This window comes from Brienomyrus brachyistius, chromosome 10, assembly GCF_023856365.1.
Source record: "Brienomyrus brachyistius isolate T26 chromosome 10, BBRACH_0.4, whole genome shotgun sequence".
NCBI lineage: Eukaryota > Metazoa > Chordata > Actinopteri > Osteoglossiformes > Mormyridae > Brienomyrus > Brienomyrus brachyistius.
Genome location: NC_064542.1, coordinates 10,970,065 through 10,990,409, shown reverse-complemented (window position 1 = coordinate 10,990,409; position 20,345 = coordinate 10,970,065). Strand labels below are relative to the sequence as shown.

Here is a 20,345-nt window from a genome sequence, read left to right as displayed (position 1 = left end):
ATCCAGCAGGGCAGCAAAATGGCGTTCCACCGTTTAATCACTGGCATCTTCAGCTGTCTCGATTATTTACGGCACCAGTGCTCCCCCCTCTTCCTGCCACCCCCCCCCCCCCCCCCCCCCCAGGACCTTGTTTGTTCCGACCCTTGTTTCATGGCCCCTGTTTGGGCTCCAAAAAGTAATGAGCCTTTGCGGCGGAGCATGCCTGATAGCACAAGCAGCGAGGAGCTCCGAGGCGCGGAGGTCTGGCTGAAGCTGGGGCGCCGAATCCCACGTCTGACTCCCCCGGGCCGGAATCCGGTCACACGTTCAGCACAGTGCAGCACCTGTGGGTTGGTGTGACAGTGGGCCCAGGACAGGGAAACCTTCACTCTGCTGAGAGCCGAGCGTCTGAGCACTAAAAACTGCAGAAGGGCCCGTGCTGGGCGCTGGACTCCTTTTCATATACTGCCCTCTATGTGGTGAACGTGATACATGCTTGAACTCCTACTGAACGAGCAGCTGTTGCTGCGGCTTGCTTTCTTTTGTCACTCAGAGCTACCGCTAACAGCAGATTCCCCAGCACTGCATGTCCACGTCGAACAAGGCGCAATAGGAAAACACCCAGTTAAACTGTATTTCTCAATCTCAGCCTTCTTTTGGAGCACTCTATGAATAATACCACTTAATAATTAAGCACATCTGACATGTATCGTTCAGGACCCTCTGCCGGTCACTCAGATGTCTAAAACAGCTCGAGGACTGATAAATTATGCACCGAAGCCTTTCGTCATTCCTGCTCATCTTAACCCAAGAATTCCTCACATATAAATAACCTTCTGTCACACACACAGACCTCCATACAAATGCAGGAAATGTATCAGGCAGGCACAATGTGCTATGTTAATACTGACATCGCATTATATGCGCATGCATTCGGAACATCGTAAGGACTGTGACAGCCAGCTGAGTTGAGACAATTAATATTTTCACTCTGGTATAGGAAACAAGCTTTGCAATTTTAATGATTGGTCCTTTTCAAAATGATCAAATATACGTTGGAAAATCAGTATAAAGCCTGCATTTGCATGAGCTCTGCATGTGCTCTCCAAGCCGATCATAATCATTTTCGTCCTTGCTGTCAGACTCAGAAATGTAAGAAAAATGAGTGAGGAGGAGAAAAGTGAACAAGAAGACAGAAGACATTCGCCGTCCACAGTATGGAAATATTTTGGATTCCATATAGACGATATCAGACAAAAGACACCCACTTATTTGACAGAAACTATCAGCAGATAATATCAAGTTCTATGTGGCTATTCTTTATTTTGGCTCTTGTAAATATTACAGTATGCATAGTAGCAAAATTTCAAATATCAAACAGCAATATCAAAAATATGCGGAAGCTGTCGAAACGCTTAAAATGACAACACTGATCTCCAGAAGTCGCTGAGGGAGCCGGTCACAGGGGCCTCTGTCACAAAGCCAGATTTCTTGCTTAGTCGGATATCTTGTCGGATTTAGGGCACCACCCTAAATGGGTGACTTTATCTTTGTTGCCTGAAATTTAGCTCAGACTACCTTAAATCCAACAAGTTCTCCGGCTAAGTACTGTAAGAAAACCTGCTTCGTTATAGAGGCACCTGGTGCCATAACAGCATTAAACAACGCAGCATAGGGACAAACATTCAGTAGCACAATGAAACAAATCTTAAATAGCTAAATGAGACACGTTTAATGTCGTGTCTTTCAGCGTATGTGCATCTCCGATTTATTGAAGTGATGTTTTTTAATGTAATGCACACAAACAGTTGCGCTACTCAGCATACATACCTGGCAACACAAGCACAATTAAGTAGCAGGACAAAGCCAAAACTAGCTTTTAGGGGGTGAAAGGATTGTCACAATATTTCCCCCACTGGGGCAAGACCTGGACCCCAGCCCAATAACACAGCAGACACATTCATTCAGAACCTGTTCTGTTTAGGCTTTAATTGCCCTGCAATCATTGCACTTATCTTCCAGTTCACACTTAACCAGAATAGCAAATATCCACATGCAAGCATTGTTAACTAACCTGGAAAGAGACTGCTGCAGCTGCCACCAATGCAGGTTTTTATACTGGGGACCAGTGCATAATGGTATTCCACCACAGCGGGGGGTCAAACAGCAGCCCAAATGACTTGCAGCTAAAGCAACAGTGTTTATATGGTTACCTGATCTTTAAAAGTTAAATTATTTAAAGCATATTTATGTTCCAATTTATATTAATCAACACAGCAGACCTGCAAACAGATACAAATAAGTACAAGATGCTCGCTAGAGATGAGGCTGACGTGACACAGACGTGAAGCACATTCAGCATGAACCTATTTGCTGGCGTTAACAGGACAGGCAGCCTGCAGGATGGGTGCACAGGAGAGGACGTGAAAAATGGCTGCAGAAAGACGCAGGAAGGCGTGTTTCCATTTCTCAAGTCTTTCATTAACACTCAAAAGAAAAAAAGGGTGGGGGCGGAGGGTACAGTGTGAGCATGTAGCGGCGTGTGTGAGTGGGAGGGCATGGCAGGGTATGGCTGAGAAACCTCAGTGCTGATGTCGACGTTTGCACCTCACACACCATAATACCAAACACAGGCCTGTGCACTGGTCCAGCGTCCCGTCTGTATGTCACTGGATGCTTCCCTAATCATATCAATTCCGTATCCCAATATCCCGCAGTGCCGAGCGACAGAGATGCAGAAAGCGGCCTCGGGCGACTCCTGCAGTCTTCCACCAGGGGGAGCCCTCCTTCACACAGAGCCACCCCTCAGTGGCATTTCCATGGTGTTCGGTGTTTCTATCACTTTCGCAAACCCAGCTCCACCAAGAGCCAGCGACAAGTTGGGGAGCAGAGAAGGGGGCCGCATTGGTTGCCATGGTGACAGGAGGGAGGCTCCCTTGTGGGGTTAAACATAAGGTGGCATGCTAGTGAGCTCTCTGGGCCTGGCCAATGAGCTGCCACTCAGCCACTCAGCCAAGGACACGTGAGCACACGGGAGCACAGGAGAACCATGGAAGTCTCCGCAAGGAGCTCCAGATGCTGAACTGTACTGAACTCGATCTGCAAGATGCAATTAATAGAACAGGTCCCTCTGATGAGCTGCTCTGATGGGTGCCTCAAAATAGTACAAGGATATAAATATAATTCATATATATGGAAATTGTTTGCACGGAAAACACTATTGGCACTAAATTTATACTTCATCCCCTCTAGAGGCATGTATATCACATTCATTAAACATTTACATCCAAAGAAGCATATGCATTTTATGATAGCAGGACCTGAGAGCCCCTGGGGAAACAGAAGGTAAAGGATCTTACTCGGGGGCCCAAAGGTGACTGATCCTGGGATTTTGACAGGCGACCTTCCAGTCACAGGCATGTCCTCTTAACCCTCTGACACACCATGTTATAAGAGATGGTAAATACAGCTAAATACTTTGATATTCCATATGTGGTCTGAGATGGATGACTGATTTAAACCCGATCTGAACTGAAATCTAACCCCTAAAGTCTCTGGATGCTGGTGTTTCCAGCATCCAGCAGCGAAATGGCGTGACCCCCCACCCAAAACCGCTAACTAGAAGTTTCCCCCTTTCTTCCCCACCCAGATTTCGCACAAACCGGCACCTAAGTCAGATTTAGCTGGGTGACTGCCTAAGTGGCGTCGGGTCGACTGTAATGCATCTGTGACATGATTATACGTCTGAAGCTGTGGAGGACAGAGGAGAAAAATCCCAGACTCCAGCAGAAAGAAGCGTCAGACACGGAGTGCTGAGGCTGCCAGCGAAGGGGGGAGGCATCGCCTCCTAATTCAGAGCGCCGAGCTGGCTGGGGGCACCCTGACAGCCGGGCACCCACCCAGAACTGGAGCTCCGAGGCCTGGTTAGCACAATCAAGATTTTATTTTATTTTTCCGTTTTCCATTTTTAAAGACAGCTCAAGGCTTCCCAACACATCGGTCAGAAAATGTCTGCCGGCTTTGACACAACGAGACAGGATTGGTGGGAGGAGCCAGCGACAGCAGTGGGGCACGCAGGAGGGGAGAGGGCGAGTGATGGTCGCTTCATTCACACCAGCATGCGTCTGCGTCCTCCATGTGTGCGTAGTAATGACCGCAGAGGGAGCCCAGGTAGGACAACCAGCCAGGGGAAAAGCAGCTCTTTAGAAGCCAGCAAGTTCCTTTTTCCCTCGCCATCTGTAAGATCCAGTCTACAGGATAATGATTTTATGCCCAAAAGAAGCAGAGCATGGGGAAATTTGGGCCTGGTCATAGATAGTAAGGAAAGCTGGGGAACCAAGCCCAGAGGTATCAGCACTGTGCCCTTCTGAGACCAAGAAGATGGCCGTCAAAAATAAATACTTCTCCACCGCCACAGGAAACAGAAATCAGTGCTTTCAAGTGACGAGTTCTCTTTTTGCTAGATCGCGCACGATCCGTCTCACGGAACGGCCATGCAAGCCTTAAAAAAGGGATCGGAGGTTTAGAGAAAGTCAGACGAAAAGCAGAAAGGAGGCCCGAAATGAACACAAACGGGAAGGAGCTGGATGCGATGCCTTGTTTCTGACGCCTAAGCAGCTGGGCAGTGTGATCCGGCTATGAGGAATTTCAGAACAGGGACAGAGAAGGTCAAGTGCGAAGACAGCTTTAATCTTAAAGGGTACAGATTTAAGAGAATGAGGATACATGTGGAGGACAGCTGGGGGTCAGGTGTAAACGTGTTGTCATAGTCGGTCCCCAGTCTTCAGATTTATTCCGGTTAACTTAAGAGACATATCTCACTGCAGCTGTTTATGAAATACCCGAATCAGCAACATGACCCACTTGTTAGCAACTTCCATATTAGCACCATTAGCAGCCACAGAGAAACAGGCCTTATAGAGATCAGTTTGTGTTTCTATACCGTGCCCAGTTGGCAATGGATCACGTTATGATTTGGTTAATTAAAAATATTATGAATGAATAATTAGGTATTAACAATTAAATTTTCACTTACCCAACACAAGACATGCGTAAAATGAAATATTAAAAATGATTCCATTGGCTTTATAATTCTTTAATCAGATGGATATTTAACCTACAGCTTAATGGAACGAGAAATAAAATTCAATGGGAAGATACCCCCCTCCCTCTGGAGGATTATGCAAATTCAGACTTTAATGCTGGGATGGTCTAATGCCACACCGAGGTTATCACTGAGGGCAACAGAAAGCACAGTGGGCCCCTCTGATTGGATGTCGTACCAGCAGCATATTGACTGATTCCACTGCACTCACAGCCATATTTCACTGTGACACAATAATGACTAAACAGCCAGCAATCACCAGTTGAGCAAAACTATGATTTATGTGAAAACTACCAACATGTTTTCGATGCGGCCACAGACGAAAGCACTTCATGCATTTGTGACACTTCCAGCAAAGAGTTAATCATGCATAAAGTGATTCAGCTATTAAACAATCACGAGGGTGACTGGTTGAACACTTGGCGATTATGCCAGTTTCATCTTAATGACAAAGTGCGTTTTGCAGCGGCATTCAGGGGCTGGTTTATGGTCTCCAACTCTGAGCATTTTTTATGAAAGAGGCTAATGGGACGAATGATTTGTACAATTAGTCCGCCATGTCTGAATCCACAGAGCGCATATGTATAGATTTTACAGGATATAACATCTAGGACCTTAAAAAAATGTTTCCTACCTAAGAAGCCTATTACTCACAGGCATTAAATCTGGTGCATGACGTTTTTTTGCACCTTTCCATTTATAAAATACTGTTTTAAACCCACATTCATCATATACGCAAATTTGCTCATAAATATTCACCAAGTGGATAGACTGCAGCAGCAACACCGGTGCTAATCTGCGAAGTGTGCAATGTCGTTTAGGGATGATGTCATTGCCTCACAGGTCGAGATCCCCCCCACCCTTGTCACCCAACACACCTTTTTTTTATGAACAGGGCAAAGGATGCTGAACTTCTTCAAAGTCAGTTTGAGCAGGGCGGCACGCTGACCAAGATACCCATCCCAGTACGCTCTGTGTTTGTAAACCCATCCTCATACATCTGGCTTGCTCTGTATGATCACAACAGTCAGCATTAAACACATGAGAAATCCTGCCCCCCCCCCCCCCCCCCCAGAGATGATGAAAAGGCAGATGGACGAACCCCAGTGACACCATACAAAATAGAGCAGATGACGCAGGATGGGAATTCTCAATGAAGTTTGTCATTGACGCACCATGAGCTCCGGCATTCTGGTGTTAAACGTTCTCTGCATAACCTGCTGCGGTGCCCTGGCACATTACACAATTATGTGTCATCAGTCTGTATTGTGTTTTTTCAAATGAAAAAAAGTACATCTTTGCCATTGAAAAACCACATTTTATATACTTAATCGAAATTAACCTAGATAACAACTACGAAACATGTACTGATTACAACACTGGAATAACAACCTGACTTTTTAATGAAAATATAGAATAGTCAACCTCGTGGGATGTAATTAACACAGAAGATTGAGGACAATATTCTCCCAGTCACTGGGTTTCTCTCTCACAACTGCTTCAATAAGAATCAGTGTATCAGGGATAACACGTACAAAAACCCATAATGTTGAATAAGGGCATAATTTAATCTAATGTATTCAAAATTCAAAGTATGCAGGAGGGTTTTACTAGTAGATTAGGATAGATTTTCATTAATTAATTTTGCCCTTCTGAAGAAGAGCAATTTAACTGAGCTAAAAGAGATGTGTACTGCCTCACAATGACAAAAAGGGGGCTCCGTCCTTCCAACAACAAGCCAGAATACTAGCTAACACTTCAAGCTACTGTACCACCTCAGCACTATGAGCTTCAGTAATGTTTATATACAGCTGTGAGGAGTCTGAAGTTAAAACAGTCTGCATTTCTCCATGAATGGCTCTTAAACTGCGACCCAATCTTCAACAAACTACAAAATAATGTGTCTCATTTAACTAACAGTACACACAACAATTTACATTGCCATATCTTTAATGAACAAATGGTAGAACTAGTCAAGGTCATTAATGCCATTATATTTACCAGCAAGTGGAGCTTACTTTATTGGAAATAACCTCAGCAAAACGTTTCTGAATCTGCAGATCAGCCCTGCGAGGAAGTCTGGAGGTATTTTGGCACATTCTTGTAAACAAAACTGTCTCGGCTCATGTATATTTTCGGGACGTCTTCCTTGAATGCCCTGCTTCGAACCACACCACAGCATTAAAGCCGGGACTGAGACCAGGACTGTCACAATTGACAAGGCATCCATGTAGACAGTGAAATCAAACATCGACATCAATCGATTCATTTATCGAGCCTTTTTTGCGCAGTTTAATAGCAAGGCCTTTTACAATAATCTGCAAATAAATCATTACCTTAAAATAACGTTTTGAGGACAAGATGGTTTTATATCTACAGTCTGCGACTGAGACCTCACCTCTCCCTCTTTCCTGAAGGGCTTAAAGATACAGAGCAGACAAGATAAAAATTATTGCCCTAAATTGTCCAGTCATAATTATTATCTGTGCAGCATTACTACACTGTATTACAGAGCAGCGGAATACCCTGACCTATGTCACATTCTCCAACAGAATCTCTTTAATTTACTCTTTGCTTATTACATAAAATTCTCACAAGTCATGGGTACGGCATTAATGTAACCTTCTCACGACTTTCACCCAAAAGCATACGGTCTCCACAACTGCACAGTGTCTCCAGCCCACTGATCACCAAGAGCCAAAGTTTTGACTGAAAATCCACAAAGCCTGGTTTTTAGTGTCTGAAATGGAACAGGAACTGTATCGAATGACAGCGATAGGTCAAATAAATATTGTAAACCAGTTGCTAAAAAAACGTACGAGAGCTGATTTTAAGAAAAGGGTGTGGAGATTTCATGCGGTGAAGTATTTACAAGGTCACGGCAGAAATGGAAAACCTAAACCAGTGAAGATCCCCATTATATCTGCAGACTGGAAGCATTCACTGGGGCGCCAAGCACAACAGTCTCAGAGAACCTGTAATACAGGGCTATTCTGATGGAGCACTACACCAGCAGACTAACAGGCATCAAAGGGCATCGCTAGAAGCCGAGAGACCCATAAATACTTTACACTGCATGTCCCAACAGTTTTGTCTTTGGCATAAGTAGCACAAAAATAAAAGTGTATAAGCAGACATGGTCAGATCCATTTAACCCTCACAGCAAAAATGTGACGAACCTGTTTGTTTTTTTACAGCGACACTCATAGTATCACGCATCATCAAGAGCACACAGCCGGCCTGACAAAGTATATTCCAGTAATGATAATCACTTTGACCTTTACAACTGACTTTTTCAATTGTAAATTTAATGAAGCAATATTATCCCATTGATTTGTAAAATGCCGCAGCTGAGCTTAACTTTTAGTCATATATAGTGCAGGCCTGACTGCACACGTGAAGCGTATGTTGTCAGTTCAGTAAGAACAGTCATGACGCGTTGATTAAGTTATTCATTTTCTATACACTATGCAGGGTCACTTGTACTATGCAGGGTCACTTGTACTATGCAGGGTCACGGGGGTCCTCAGCTTATCCCAGAAGCCAAGGGCACAACGTGGGGAATAACCCTGGATGAGGCGCCAACCCATCATCAGGCAGCGTCACCATTCAAGCTAAGACACAAAAGCGAATGAAACAGGTGAGCTTAGCACACTGTAATTAAGAAGAATCTGAATGTCATAGCAGGCAAACAGCTGCTCCATCGGCAGCTAACCTAGACACACTCGGCCTGTTTGCTTTTTCCAAGCGATGAAGTGCAGGTGGCCTTTCAAAGAGAACCCCCACATTGAGGCCAGTCATAAGTCTTTCAAAATGACAAGTACAGTCTTGGAGGGGGCCCAGGTATATGTTCCCTTAAAGACGCCCCAATGACGGAGTCTGCAAGCTGCTGCTATAGTCCCAGCAGGCGTCAGCCCTGAAGAGGCTAACCGCTCCCGTGTCTCCTGATCCAGCCTACTGCAGTCCCGCTGCTCTATGACAGATGTAGCAGTCTGTTGTTGCACATCTGTCCTCGGTGCCACTGCATACAGTCCCACCTGTCCACCTCCAATTATCTGTTCCAATCCACACTACTGTCAGGTCAGACTAATCTATAAAGTAAGGACCTGTCCGCATGCCAGATGGCTGTGTTCTCCAGCCACATCTGCGAGGGAAGATCGGCCCTTTCCCCACGTGTCCTGTAACACTGTAAACATGAGGAACAGGTTCAGTACTTAGTCTCCTTTTCAGATTCATAGATTTCTTAAGCCAGTGGTTCTGTCAATTTAGCAATTCTGTAAGCCCCCCCTTTGCAGATAAGATTCAACCCGGGGGGGTGCAGCGCCTGTACACTACACTGCTTACACAATGACGAAATCGAGAAATGACGCATTTCTCAGGACATATCCCCCCGTAGTTAAGCGACACATAACTGTACTGATTTTTACAATGTACGTCTGACCTTTTTTGTTTTTATTGAGACTCATCCGCAAATGCATTGGCTTAGCTACACATATATAATTGTTCCTAATTGTAGATCTAATAATAAACAATTTCAAAACAAATGATGTTTTTCCTTCTCTGTGGAAACAGCAACAAACCGTGAACCCTAACTGAGGTTTGTACCAAACACTGTATACTGTTACACCTCTAAATGGCAACGAATATTTCAAACACCATGAACGAAAACGTGAGTATTTGTTTCTATTTCAGAAAAGCACTTTTTTTTCCGTTACTTCCGCTCCACACTGTTTGTACAGGCTAGTTTTCTTTCGCAAAAATCGTGCAACTTATTCATATGTTCCTTTGTTTTGTCCTACCTAAAGCTGATTGTGGTACAGACTACAACTGGGCGATATGGGCCAAAAATCAGATCTCGATATTTTTTAGCTGAATGGCAAAATACGATACATATCTCGATTTTTTTTTCCATTAAGTAATAACAAATACACAGTTCCAAGTTACAGTCAAATGTTCCCAATGTCACATAGGCAATTTTATTAACAGACAGCCGCACATGTACATAAAAAATGGCTCAAAAATAAACTACGAGTATAAATTATTTTACCAGCAAAATATATAGATATATCTTAAAAACTCGATATATCGCCAAGCTCTAGTACAGATAGACGGTTTCTATTAGTCAGATCAATGCTCGGTTTAGGGGCTTGGAGCCGGTTATATTACGATTATCCAATCACGTGCAACTACATTAGACACTAATGAAAGATACTACTTCTTACTGGATATTTCAGGTTCGTCTGGTGCTTTGTCATTGTTTTTGGCTTCACGTGTTAATTTTTGTTATCGTCTCCTTTTTCCATCGTCATATTTTTTGTCGCCATAATTTACAGTACACTAGTTCGACTGTTGGGACGTGTGTCCCAATGTGGGAACCTCTGCCTTAGGCCAAGTGACTAAAATGGTAAAATGAATAGGAAAACATACACTGAGTCATCAGGCTCTCATGATCTCATTTCATGTGTTACAGCAGTTCTAAGGCAAGCTTTTAGTCAAGTCAAAACTGTAAAATCTCGGATAAAGACTTCCATAAACATGTCAAATCTGCTATTTTAACAATAAATCAAATCAGCATCAAGAAGAATGATTTGTAAATTAATATATGCACATATTCCCTCTCTATGCAAGGATTTCTTGAGCAATAAAAATTAGAATGTACATTTAAAATGAAATGACAGTTATACCAATCCCTGCATGCATTAAACATATCTGCTTATCCAGAATGTCCTGGTATGAAAGCATCAAAGGAATGGCACTCCTGCCCAGACTGCAGGGTCTGTACTTGTGATGATTTTACATTCATTCCTTCACGCAAAAATGGCCACTGATTTGGCAAGTGTAAGAGGTTGATTAATCCGGGCCCAAAGTTTTATCAAGTAATACAAAGCATAACATACAAATTACAAATATGCAGTCATCTGCCCCAAGCCCTTTGTCAGTGCCCTGCCTCCAGGAAATGCATCACCCAGCCGTAATCAGAACAATCAAGACAGTATCATTACGCTCGTTATGATTGTACCTGCGATGTGCAGCATTTGCAGATATTATATTCCTGATGTGTTTCTTCATTGCAATCTTCCAGTGATCCGGGGAAAAGTCTGGTCTCTATATTGACAAGCTGCATTTATCTGCAGACATTCAAAATCATGATCCTCACCACACATGCTTCTGGTAACCGTACCTAAAAATTATACCATGTACACTGGCAGGACAGTTTTTTTAGACATTTACTCACATACTCTGACAATATACCTTCATATTACATGAATAAATAGTTACCCTACGTGCATTCCACAGCATATAACTAAAATGGCTTAATCGATAACAATACTTTGGACTGCCAAACAAAGTGATTCAGGTAAAACAACCTGCAGGCAATCCACATTTTTGCTTCCTCCCAGCTCCCCGGCAGACAGTCCACATTTTTGCTTCCTCCCTGTTCCCTGGCAGACAGTCTGCATTTTTGCTTCCTCCCAGCTCCCCAACAGACAGTCCACATTTTTGCTTCCTCCCAGCTCCCTGACAGACTGTCCACATTTTTGCTTCCTCCCTGTTCCCTGGCAGACAGTCCACATTTTTGCTCCCTCCACGCTCCCCAGCAGACAGTCCACATTTTTGCTCCCTCCAAGCTCCCCAGCACACAGTCCACATTTTTGCTTCCTCCCGACTCCCCAGCAGACAGTCCACATTTTTGCTTCCTCCCAGCTCCCCGACAGACAGTCCACATTTTTGCTCCCTCCAAGGTCCCCAGCACACAGTCGAGATTTTTGTTCAAACACTTGGACTGTCTGGGGGTCCCCAATGGACTGGATTGGGAAACACTGCCTCATAACACATAGCACCAAATGCTAATCGACTGTCAGGTAAATATCCCAAGTATATAACCTAAGGCACGTCTTAATCAATACCATCCCTATTTTAATTAGGAGTGAGGTAAGATGGTCTTCGCGAAAAACTTCTTCCACAAGCCTCTTACACCACAGGCACTGTTGCGCAGAGCTTTTTCACTCTGGCTCTATTTAAAGTCTCTCGCAGCAGCCACTTCAGCATTCAGCGCTCTAAGGTCAGCACTGGAATGTTCCCTCTCAGCCACCGTAGGCGGGGGAGCGCCTGGCAACCTCTCCTCAACAAGCAGCAGCTGCTGCCACTGCACAGCAGGGCCTAGGCTGTCACAGCGAGGGTCCAGCCAAAATGAAAAACAACACTGTCCACCAGGACACCGATGATTTAATCATTTGGACATGGTTTTATTTAGTACTTTTATGCAATTGTGTCATCCATAGGATGAATTCACCTTATAATATTTGTACTATACTGTATATACTTGCTATATAACACAAATACAACAAATTCACAAACTCACATCACAACAAAACACACCTATTATTTAAGTGCATATATGCTTTAGGTCTTCAGAGATTTATCTGGATCGTTTGATATTATCTGACAGTATTTGCCTGCGGTTTCTTTTGGGCAGGTGCACCATAAGCTCACGAGAAAGAACATTATCAAGAGGCTGAGTTACATTGCTGCTGTACTGTATTTTAAGTGCTGGATTTTATCTGAAAGTAATCTTACTGTCCCCAGCCTTTCCCTGTGCAGCGAGGGACAGGCGTCAGGCCCCATGCAACCCTGACCGGGATGGCCATTTGAAGGAGTGATGGATGGTTGGATGGATGGATGGAGGGATGGATGGATGGATAGATGGATGAATGTCTTACTGTTGCCTAAAAACGTTTCTAAATTAAAAAGTGTTGCCAGCAACATAGGTACAGTGTAGCATTTGCAGTGTCCAGAAGAGTGCAAAGAAGTCCATTAGCACCATTTCTGGCTCAAACAAATAGCTGTACATAGTCACAACTTTAATTACCACTGTTATGTTGTACCTTTTCAAAATAATTTAATTCCCTCCGAGTTGAATTGGCCGAATGGCCTCCTCTTATTCGTAACTATCTTAGGAAACAGTGAAATAATAAAATGTCAATATCAATCGCAGACCACAGGCGTGGAGGAGGAGATTTGCCAGGTCAGGTTACGATCCTTATGGTCCTTTGAGCGATATCAGACTGGCACCAGGTCTCCTTACTATTAAAATGGGAAGAATATACATCTCGGTCAAACTGCAGCAAGAATAAAAATCTAACAATAAGGAGCAGACGATGTAAATTTGATTTGTGGTTCTGACCATGTATGTAATTTACACTAATCACGGGTCATTCATGTTACTTCAAAGAAACAACAAGAGGGATAGAATGAAAACCAGGGCCGTTCCGGCCCTCAGGGTACCGATCATCTGATTGGCCGCGATGCTGCAGACACATCTCACACCTCCAGCATCTCTAACACACTCAAGCAAATGCACACACACACACACACTCGCCTGCACATTTCAGAGACAGGTGCAGAGGTAATCTACAGCCGGCTCCAGCTAACACGGACTTACTGACAGACGGGAGCAGCACGCAGACATTCCACGCAATTAACATCCACCGCCAGTCAATGTAGGGTGTGTCATAAGGGACAGACATATTTTTATCTCCACCATTCAATTTAGCAGACAGATCTCATGCATTCCTGCTCAGATTCCTTTCAGGCAGGAAGAAGAAGTGTCCACATGCCAGGAACAGTTACAAAATAAAGGTGGCGACGCCGGCAATGGTGTGATCACAGCGAGCAAAGCTGATCTGTGGTGTTTCCCCTTTAATCATAATGCAATGACAGAAACAGAAGGCATCTTCACAAAACATTCACTTCAATCTGCGTGATTTATCAGTGCCATGTTCTCTCTGCAGTGGCTGGTAAAGGTTACTTTAGAGCGGGGAACAGAGAGTAGATTGAGCTGTGTACAAAGATTACCTCTGGCCTAGCATAAATACATAAATGCTTCCTGTGATATTTTGTTGCCTGTAAAAGGAGGCGAAACCTCAAACTTCTGAAATCACCTACGGAAGGAAATGGCTTAGGAGCCTGGCTTAGGAGCTACTCTAAGCCCGTGTTTCCCAATCCGGTCCTCGGGAACCGACAGGCAGTCCACGGCTTGTATAGGATGGGACACAACACCTCTGAAGGACAATGAAGATGAAACCGAAGTTTGCAAATGTTGCGTGCGCAAATTAGTTCTCGAATCCCAAGGACATTTCAAAAGATGGACTGTAAAACGACCTCCTTCAAAAGTACTTTGAATATTAAATTTATTAAGAGCTAAGCCTCCTTGAGACTGTGGGAAGGCAAAGAGGGGTCAAATCCCTGCTCAGATGATCAGAGGACCATTTGATTGTTCGACAGATAAGTTAATATACAAGCCTGATTTTCTTTGGAAGAGAATGGAAAGATAGATTAAGAAAAAATCTCAGATAATCTTCAATGAAGCGAACAAGCCATTCTAAACATCAGTTTTGTCATAATAATTCTGGAATGACTGCACATTTTTGTTCATTTCCTCTAACTATGAATATACACGTAATGGCATTAGGAATGAAAACGGAGCTTTTTAACTCTCAATACAATATATATGAGGAGGACATACTGTCGATTTTGCTCCAGCAGATTTCATAACACAGCGCTTAGCAACAGAACCCTCGTGCTGCTTGCTGCTCCCACGTGGTGGTTCTGCAGTGCTCCAGCACCCTGGACAGAGCAACACTCCCACAGATTAAAGTCCACACATGTCTGCTCACATTGTTGAATACATAGCATCATACATAACTGTGTAAAGGTCTATCTTCTACATTCTCATGAACACACCGAGGCCAAAGAGGAAGACATCAGTCCCGGCAACTTGAAATGTGTTAAATGTAGCATTGCACGTTTTTTATTAGCCTAACAGTCACGCGGGCAAGGTGATGTACTCTTAATAAAGAGTAATATCAGTCAGAAATTGGATATCACAACGATGATAAACATGAGTTGTGAAGGCGTCGGACTCGCCTCTAGGTAATAACACCGTTGTCCTATATGTCGCGATAAAAGTCGTCATGTTTAAACTGCAGAGAAACGGAAATTGCTAGTGAGAAAAAGAAGTGAAAAAGATTAAATATGCTAGGAAATTCGGCCATTTATCGATTAACAAGAGAAGAAGTCAATAAATGGATACACACACACACACACACACACACACACATATATATATATATATATATATATATATATATATATATATATCAGATCATATTCTGCTTAAAATGGCATTCAGCAGATGTGCCGGTCGTATACAGATTCCGTTTCTCCGGTAGTCCAGTATCCACACGAGGGTACAGCGCCAATACCCGCACTGAGATAGATCACCGGACTTCGCTTAGGGTGCCCTTTTCCCAGTTTCCCCTTTAGAAATAACTATTACTACATTGACGGACTCCATGCATTTCCAAATTTACCTAGTAATTTCCTACGTAAGACCATTCACGCTCACTACGTTTGCCCTATGTGCATTCCACAGCATATAACTAAAATGGCTTAAAACAGCGATTAAATGCTGGTATCGATGATGCACAACATCGGCGTTCCCACAACCTACCCCATCACCCACTTGGTGATAACAAATATCACAACGGTATAAGTGTTTCTTTAATAAAAGTTGGTGTCATATTTACTTAAATGCCCATAAAGTGCCAGCGTTTAATGTATGCACGTGTATTCAGATTTCCTGTGAGTCTAATAGGGATATTTCTACATTACCCTAATTGGAGCAATGCTGCAGAGACGCCCCACAAACACCCATCTGTTACTTACACTTCAGAATTTCATTCCATCACCAAAACATAAAATCATACTTTACATCCGCTAATTGCACAACAAAAAGGCGCGATAAAATTAGGAAGTGAAGGGACTGACAAGTATTTACCATTAAACATTACCGATCGTTTACACCGCAAAGAGGAATAAGGATTAAACTTACCGCAGTCTTCGCACAAGATGCTCCCAACATCTTTTTTTAGATTCTTGCCGCTGGTATCTAGGGGAGCAAAGGATGCCTTAAATACTAAGGGTTCGTCGGTTGGGTCCATGAAAAAAATATATTTGTGGTTCTTTTTTACTTTGGTGCACGGAGCCTCCGAGCCGAACTCCCCGACGGTGACGAGCTGCTCCCGCTCCAGGCCACCACTGTTCAACGGCCAAACATCTAGCACTTTGACATTCACACTGTACGGCTCCTTTGAGACATTCACAGGTACAGCCTGCACCTTGCCTTCAATGACCACCGCTGATTTGTAAGCCTGGTCCTGCAGGGAATTTAAACTCGGGGAGTAGCAGGCGAAGGAGACCCCGATGACCAGCATGGAGAAATGCACTGAATCAAGCCTCATGCCGCCTGCTTTGGCTCTGTGATTGCCGGCCGCGTTGCTGCAGTGCTCTCGGGGCGCTTGGGCGATGATGATGATGATGGAGCTGAGTTGGAGTAGGAGACTGCAAGTGAGCTCCAGCAGCACGGCACAGCGGCAGACCTTGCGGAAGTGTCCATGCCATCTGGATCTGCTGCTTCTCCGATACAGTTTGCTATGGGGAAACACCACCGAGGAACCGGAAACGGCGTAATGATCCTGGGTTAAAAATCCCGTCTCTGTATTCTGCTAAAAAGCCATTGCACAAAGCAGATTATATCATTCTCGTTGGCTGTGCGTTACGTTTATATATCTGTCTTTTCCTTTCTTAATGGACGCATCCAGTATCACAGCTTCTGCAAGACGCCGCTCGTCTTCATCCAGAGAATCCCATCGTTCGAGGTGGTCGCGCCGCTTCCCATTGGAAACCACCTACATGTACTATGCAGAGAGGCGAGCTTCTGTCCACCTAAAGATATGAGGAAAAATAATTTTCTCGGCAAAAACAAAACGCGAAATAATTTTGCTTTGCCGATGCAACCAGCGCGCCCTTCAACAAAAGCTCCCTTCTTTCTTATCCAAGCGAATAACTTACGAGAGCAAATATCTCCTACTGATCGGTATCATAGACAACTTAAACCCAGATAACAGGTTAAAAAAAACGGAGAAATTATGTGACGGAACGATTCAGAACTACAGGTTGCCAAAACCACCTGCAAAACAATGGCGCTCTGTGCATCTTCGCAACAATATCATACTATTCGATAAATCAAAGTAAAATGACATACTGAGACATCGTGTTGCGCATCATGACTCCCATTACATCGTCTTGCGATGAATAGTTTTCTCACCAAAAAAAGCGATGGAAAGATGCTCACTGTACAGTGACTCAACAGACGTGCTGCCGCGCTGGATACATCGACCTGCGCTTGAAAACCAGACCAAGCGCTTTCAACTCATTCTTTTTCCCGAAACGGTTTCGCGTTTTTCATCATTAACTTACAGGTTATTATCTTACATTTGGATTATATCCGCTCCGCTGCATCTAACAGACAAAACGAACTCAATCAAACCCCAGATATTAAATACACGTTTTCAGAGAATTACAAACAGTATGTGCAAGGACATCACCGCATGAACGGTCACATCATGTGGGGGTCGTTAGGATGTTTGCTATAGGTGGGGAAACACCATGTAACATACTATTCCTGTATGAATACGTCATACAGAACCATTCATGCCGAAGGTGCAGATGCGAGGTAACCAGGATACCCAGCGCAGCCCAGGCATCTACGATTTACCCGGAATGCAGTGTAACCATGCCGTCATGTCGCGGAAGAGTGGATAAAAATTCGTAAAGGGCGACATCTGCTGTTTAAGTCACGTTGATTAAAGCTTGCAAAAGCAATAGCAGGACAGAACGGCAGGTATCAGCCGAGGGACCCCATCCATCAGCGCTGTGTATTCACTCTCGTTCACTGACTCAGCCATTATCTTTGCTGTTGTAATAACTGTGTATACATGCACGCACTTACCAGTGAGGACACCGAGGTCAAGTCCAAGGAGTTTTTTTCTGCAACTCCAATAACCATGATCCATTACAGGGCACATATAGGAAGGACTAACACTTCTGACCTCGGTATTTTAAAAATCCTAAATATGGCCCTGTGCCTATATATTCTACTACTATGATATTGTTATCAATAGAAGACGACTTGCATGTATATTAAGTAGAATTTTAATCATATCAAGAGTAGGGGAGAAATTACGGTGAGCATAAACTGTAGGTGCTCGTTCCATGTCCCTGACCATCATACTGTGGATGGAGGCCTACATTGTTTGATGCTACTATATATCGATAAATACATAATTAAATTAAATTCTGAGATGCTATGTTTGTTTCCGTTAACCTACTGTCTTAGGTCTAGTATTATTAGCAAAAGTGGCAGTGCTAATTTATCACTGGCAGTATGCAGCATTGTACTGAACTCAAAACGAAAATGAATATTTTACAGTACTGCATTTGCATTGCTCTGTTCATTGTGGGTTATCTTCATTTAAACATCAGATTGCTTTTCTGGGGTCTGGATGTGTGAATAGGATGAAATGCAGAGGTTTAATGCACCACATGCTTCAACGTAAACTCATCATTGCTGTGCAGACCCTATCTGTTCATAATTTGTACTAAAACTACATGAAAATAAATGAGAACCTCTGACAAAAATGCATTCATTAGACGATACTTAATTCATTCCAACGGCTTAGCAATTGCTCTTGATATTAAGAAAGTCAGTATGTTCTTACTTGAATAATTAAATTAAGTAATTCTCTTTCATATCCAATTGTACTAGTTTTCTTTACTAATCCATTATGGTATGTTATGCAAAAATCCGCATAGGTAAAGTAGTGTGTGTATGTTATGTGTGTATGTATGCATGTATGTGTGTGTGTGTGTGTGTCTGTATTTACATATATATATATATATATATACACACACAGACACACACATAGTATACGGTATTTAAAATTGATACCACATGTTTTAGATTGGATTGTTATTGCTCAAGAATATTCATCCATTTACCTTCCAACTGCTTACTCAATACAGGGTCTTGGCTGTGCCCTGAAGCCTATGGCACACGGTGTAGGCCTCAAGGAAGGGACATACATTGGGCAGGATGCCAGTACACACACACACACACACACACACACACACACACACACACACACACACACACACACACACACACACACACACACACACACACACACACACACACTATGGGCACTTTAGAGCCTGCAACGTCTGTAGGACTGTGGGGGCAAACTGCAGTACTTGAAGGGATCCCGCATGGTGGAACAAACTCTACATTGGGGAATTCAAATCCCCCCCCCCCCCCCCCCCCCCATGTAAGATACATACATGCCCATGCCAGATACTATGTGGAAATTCATGGGCATATATATCAATTGATTGACCATATAGTGTGCTTAATAACCGTAGTTCAAATTTGGTTAGCGTCAGTGGCAAATAGCGCGTGGGTGCTGTCCGTGGTACTGAAACACGGTAAGCCCTATGGACGACCAAGACTTGACATGACTTTGATTCCCATAGAGACAGTCATAGAGCATCTACGTTTGTTTTGGAGTTGTTTTTGCAGCATATTGCCCCATGAAATCACACGAATGACATAACGCATATCTATGTTTGATGTGAAAAAAATGTGAACATTGGCCTATATTCATATTCTAACGTGTAATGTTTTCTGCCCATTCACGATCATTTTTGTAGTTTCCACGAGTTAAATTGTAGGCTAAAGAAATAGAGACTGCATCAACCTTAATTGTTGACTTGTTTTTTATTTTTTCTCCCAAAAGACAGTGGGCGAAAAAAAAGTAGAAGATCGATATTCCGATCGTTATAAAAACGGTTACAGTTTTTAATAAGCTTACTTACTTCGATTACTGTGTAGTTATATGCCATTTTAAAATATTGCTGAACTGTGCTGCAGACGAATACCGTCAGAGAAACTATCAACACGAGGAGAATTATAGTCGAATTAAAACTTAATAAGAATTAGAACTGATGTCATGCAAGGCTGCAATCATGTCATTTCAACAGTACCTATGTACGTAGCCATGACACGAAAAGATTGATACAGTCGACAGTCAGTCAGACAGACAGACAGACAGATAGATTGATAGACACTTGTTTTAATCTGTCAACATGTTTTTAAGTTAATCTGTGTAGTTAACCAAACATTACATTGCTAAGTACAAGTGTCATTTTATTCGGGGATAGTAAAACGGCTCGTTTTATTTTGCCGCAGTAAAAGCCGCCGTAGGTCTCCGTGTCGTGACTGCGCTGACGTCTTTCAAACCCGAAATGCAGAGATACTCCCCAATTACCAAAATTAGCAAAAATAACTGTACTTTTCAGAATC

At 43.2% G+C, this 20,345-nt stretch overlaps 1 protein-coding gene across 1 annotated transcript in view; it reads right to left on the bottom strand.

Moving 5' to 3' along the window:
• Positions 1 to 16,634, bottom strand: part of LOC125750611 (pro-neuregulin-2, membrane-bound isoform-like) — an 82,438-nt gene extending 65,804 nt beyond the window's left edge. The window contains exon 1 of the mRNA XM_049028707.1: positions 15,978 to 16,634. Within this exon, the coding sequence (XP_048884664.1) occupies positions 15,978 to 16,386 (409 nt within the window). The 5' untranslated portion in view covers positions 16,387 to 16,634. The remainder of the gene's footprint in view (positions 1 to 15,977) is intronic.
• Positions 16,635 to 20,345: the final 3,711 nt, after the last annotated feature.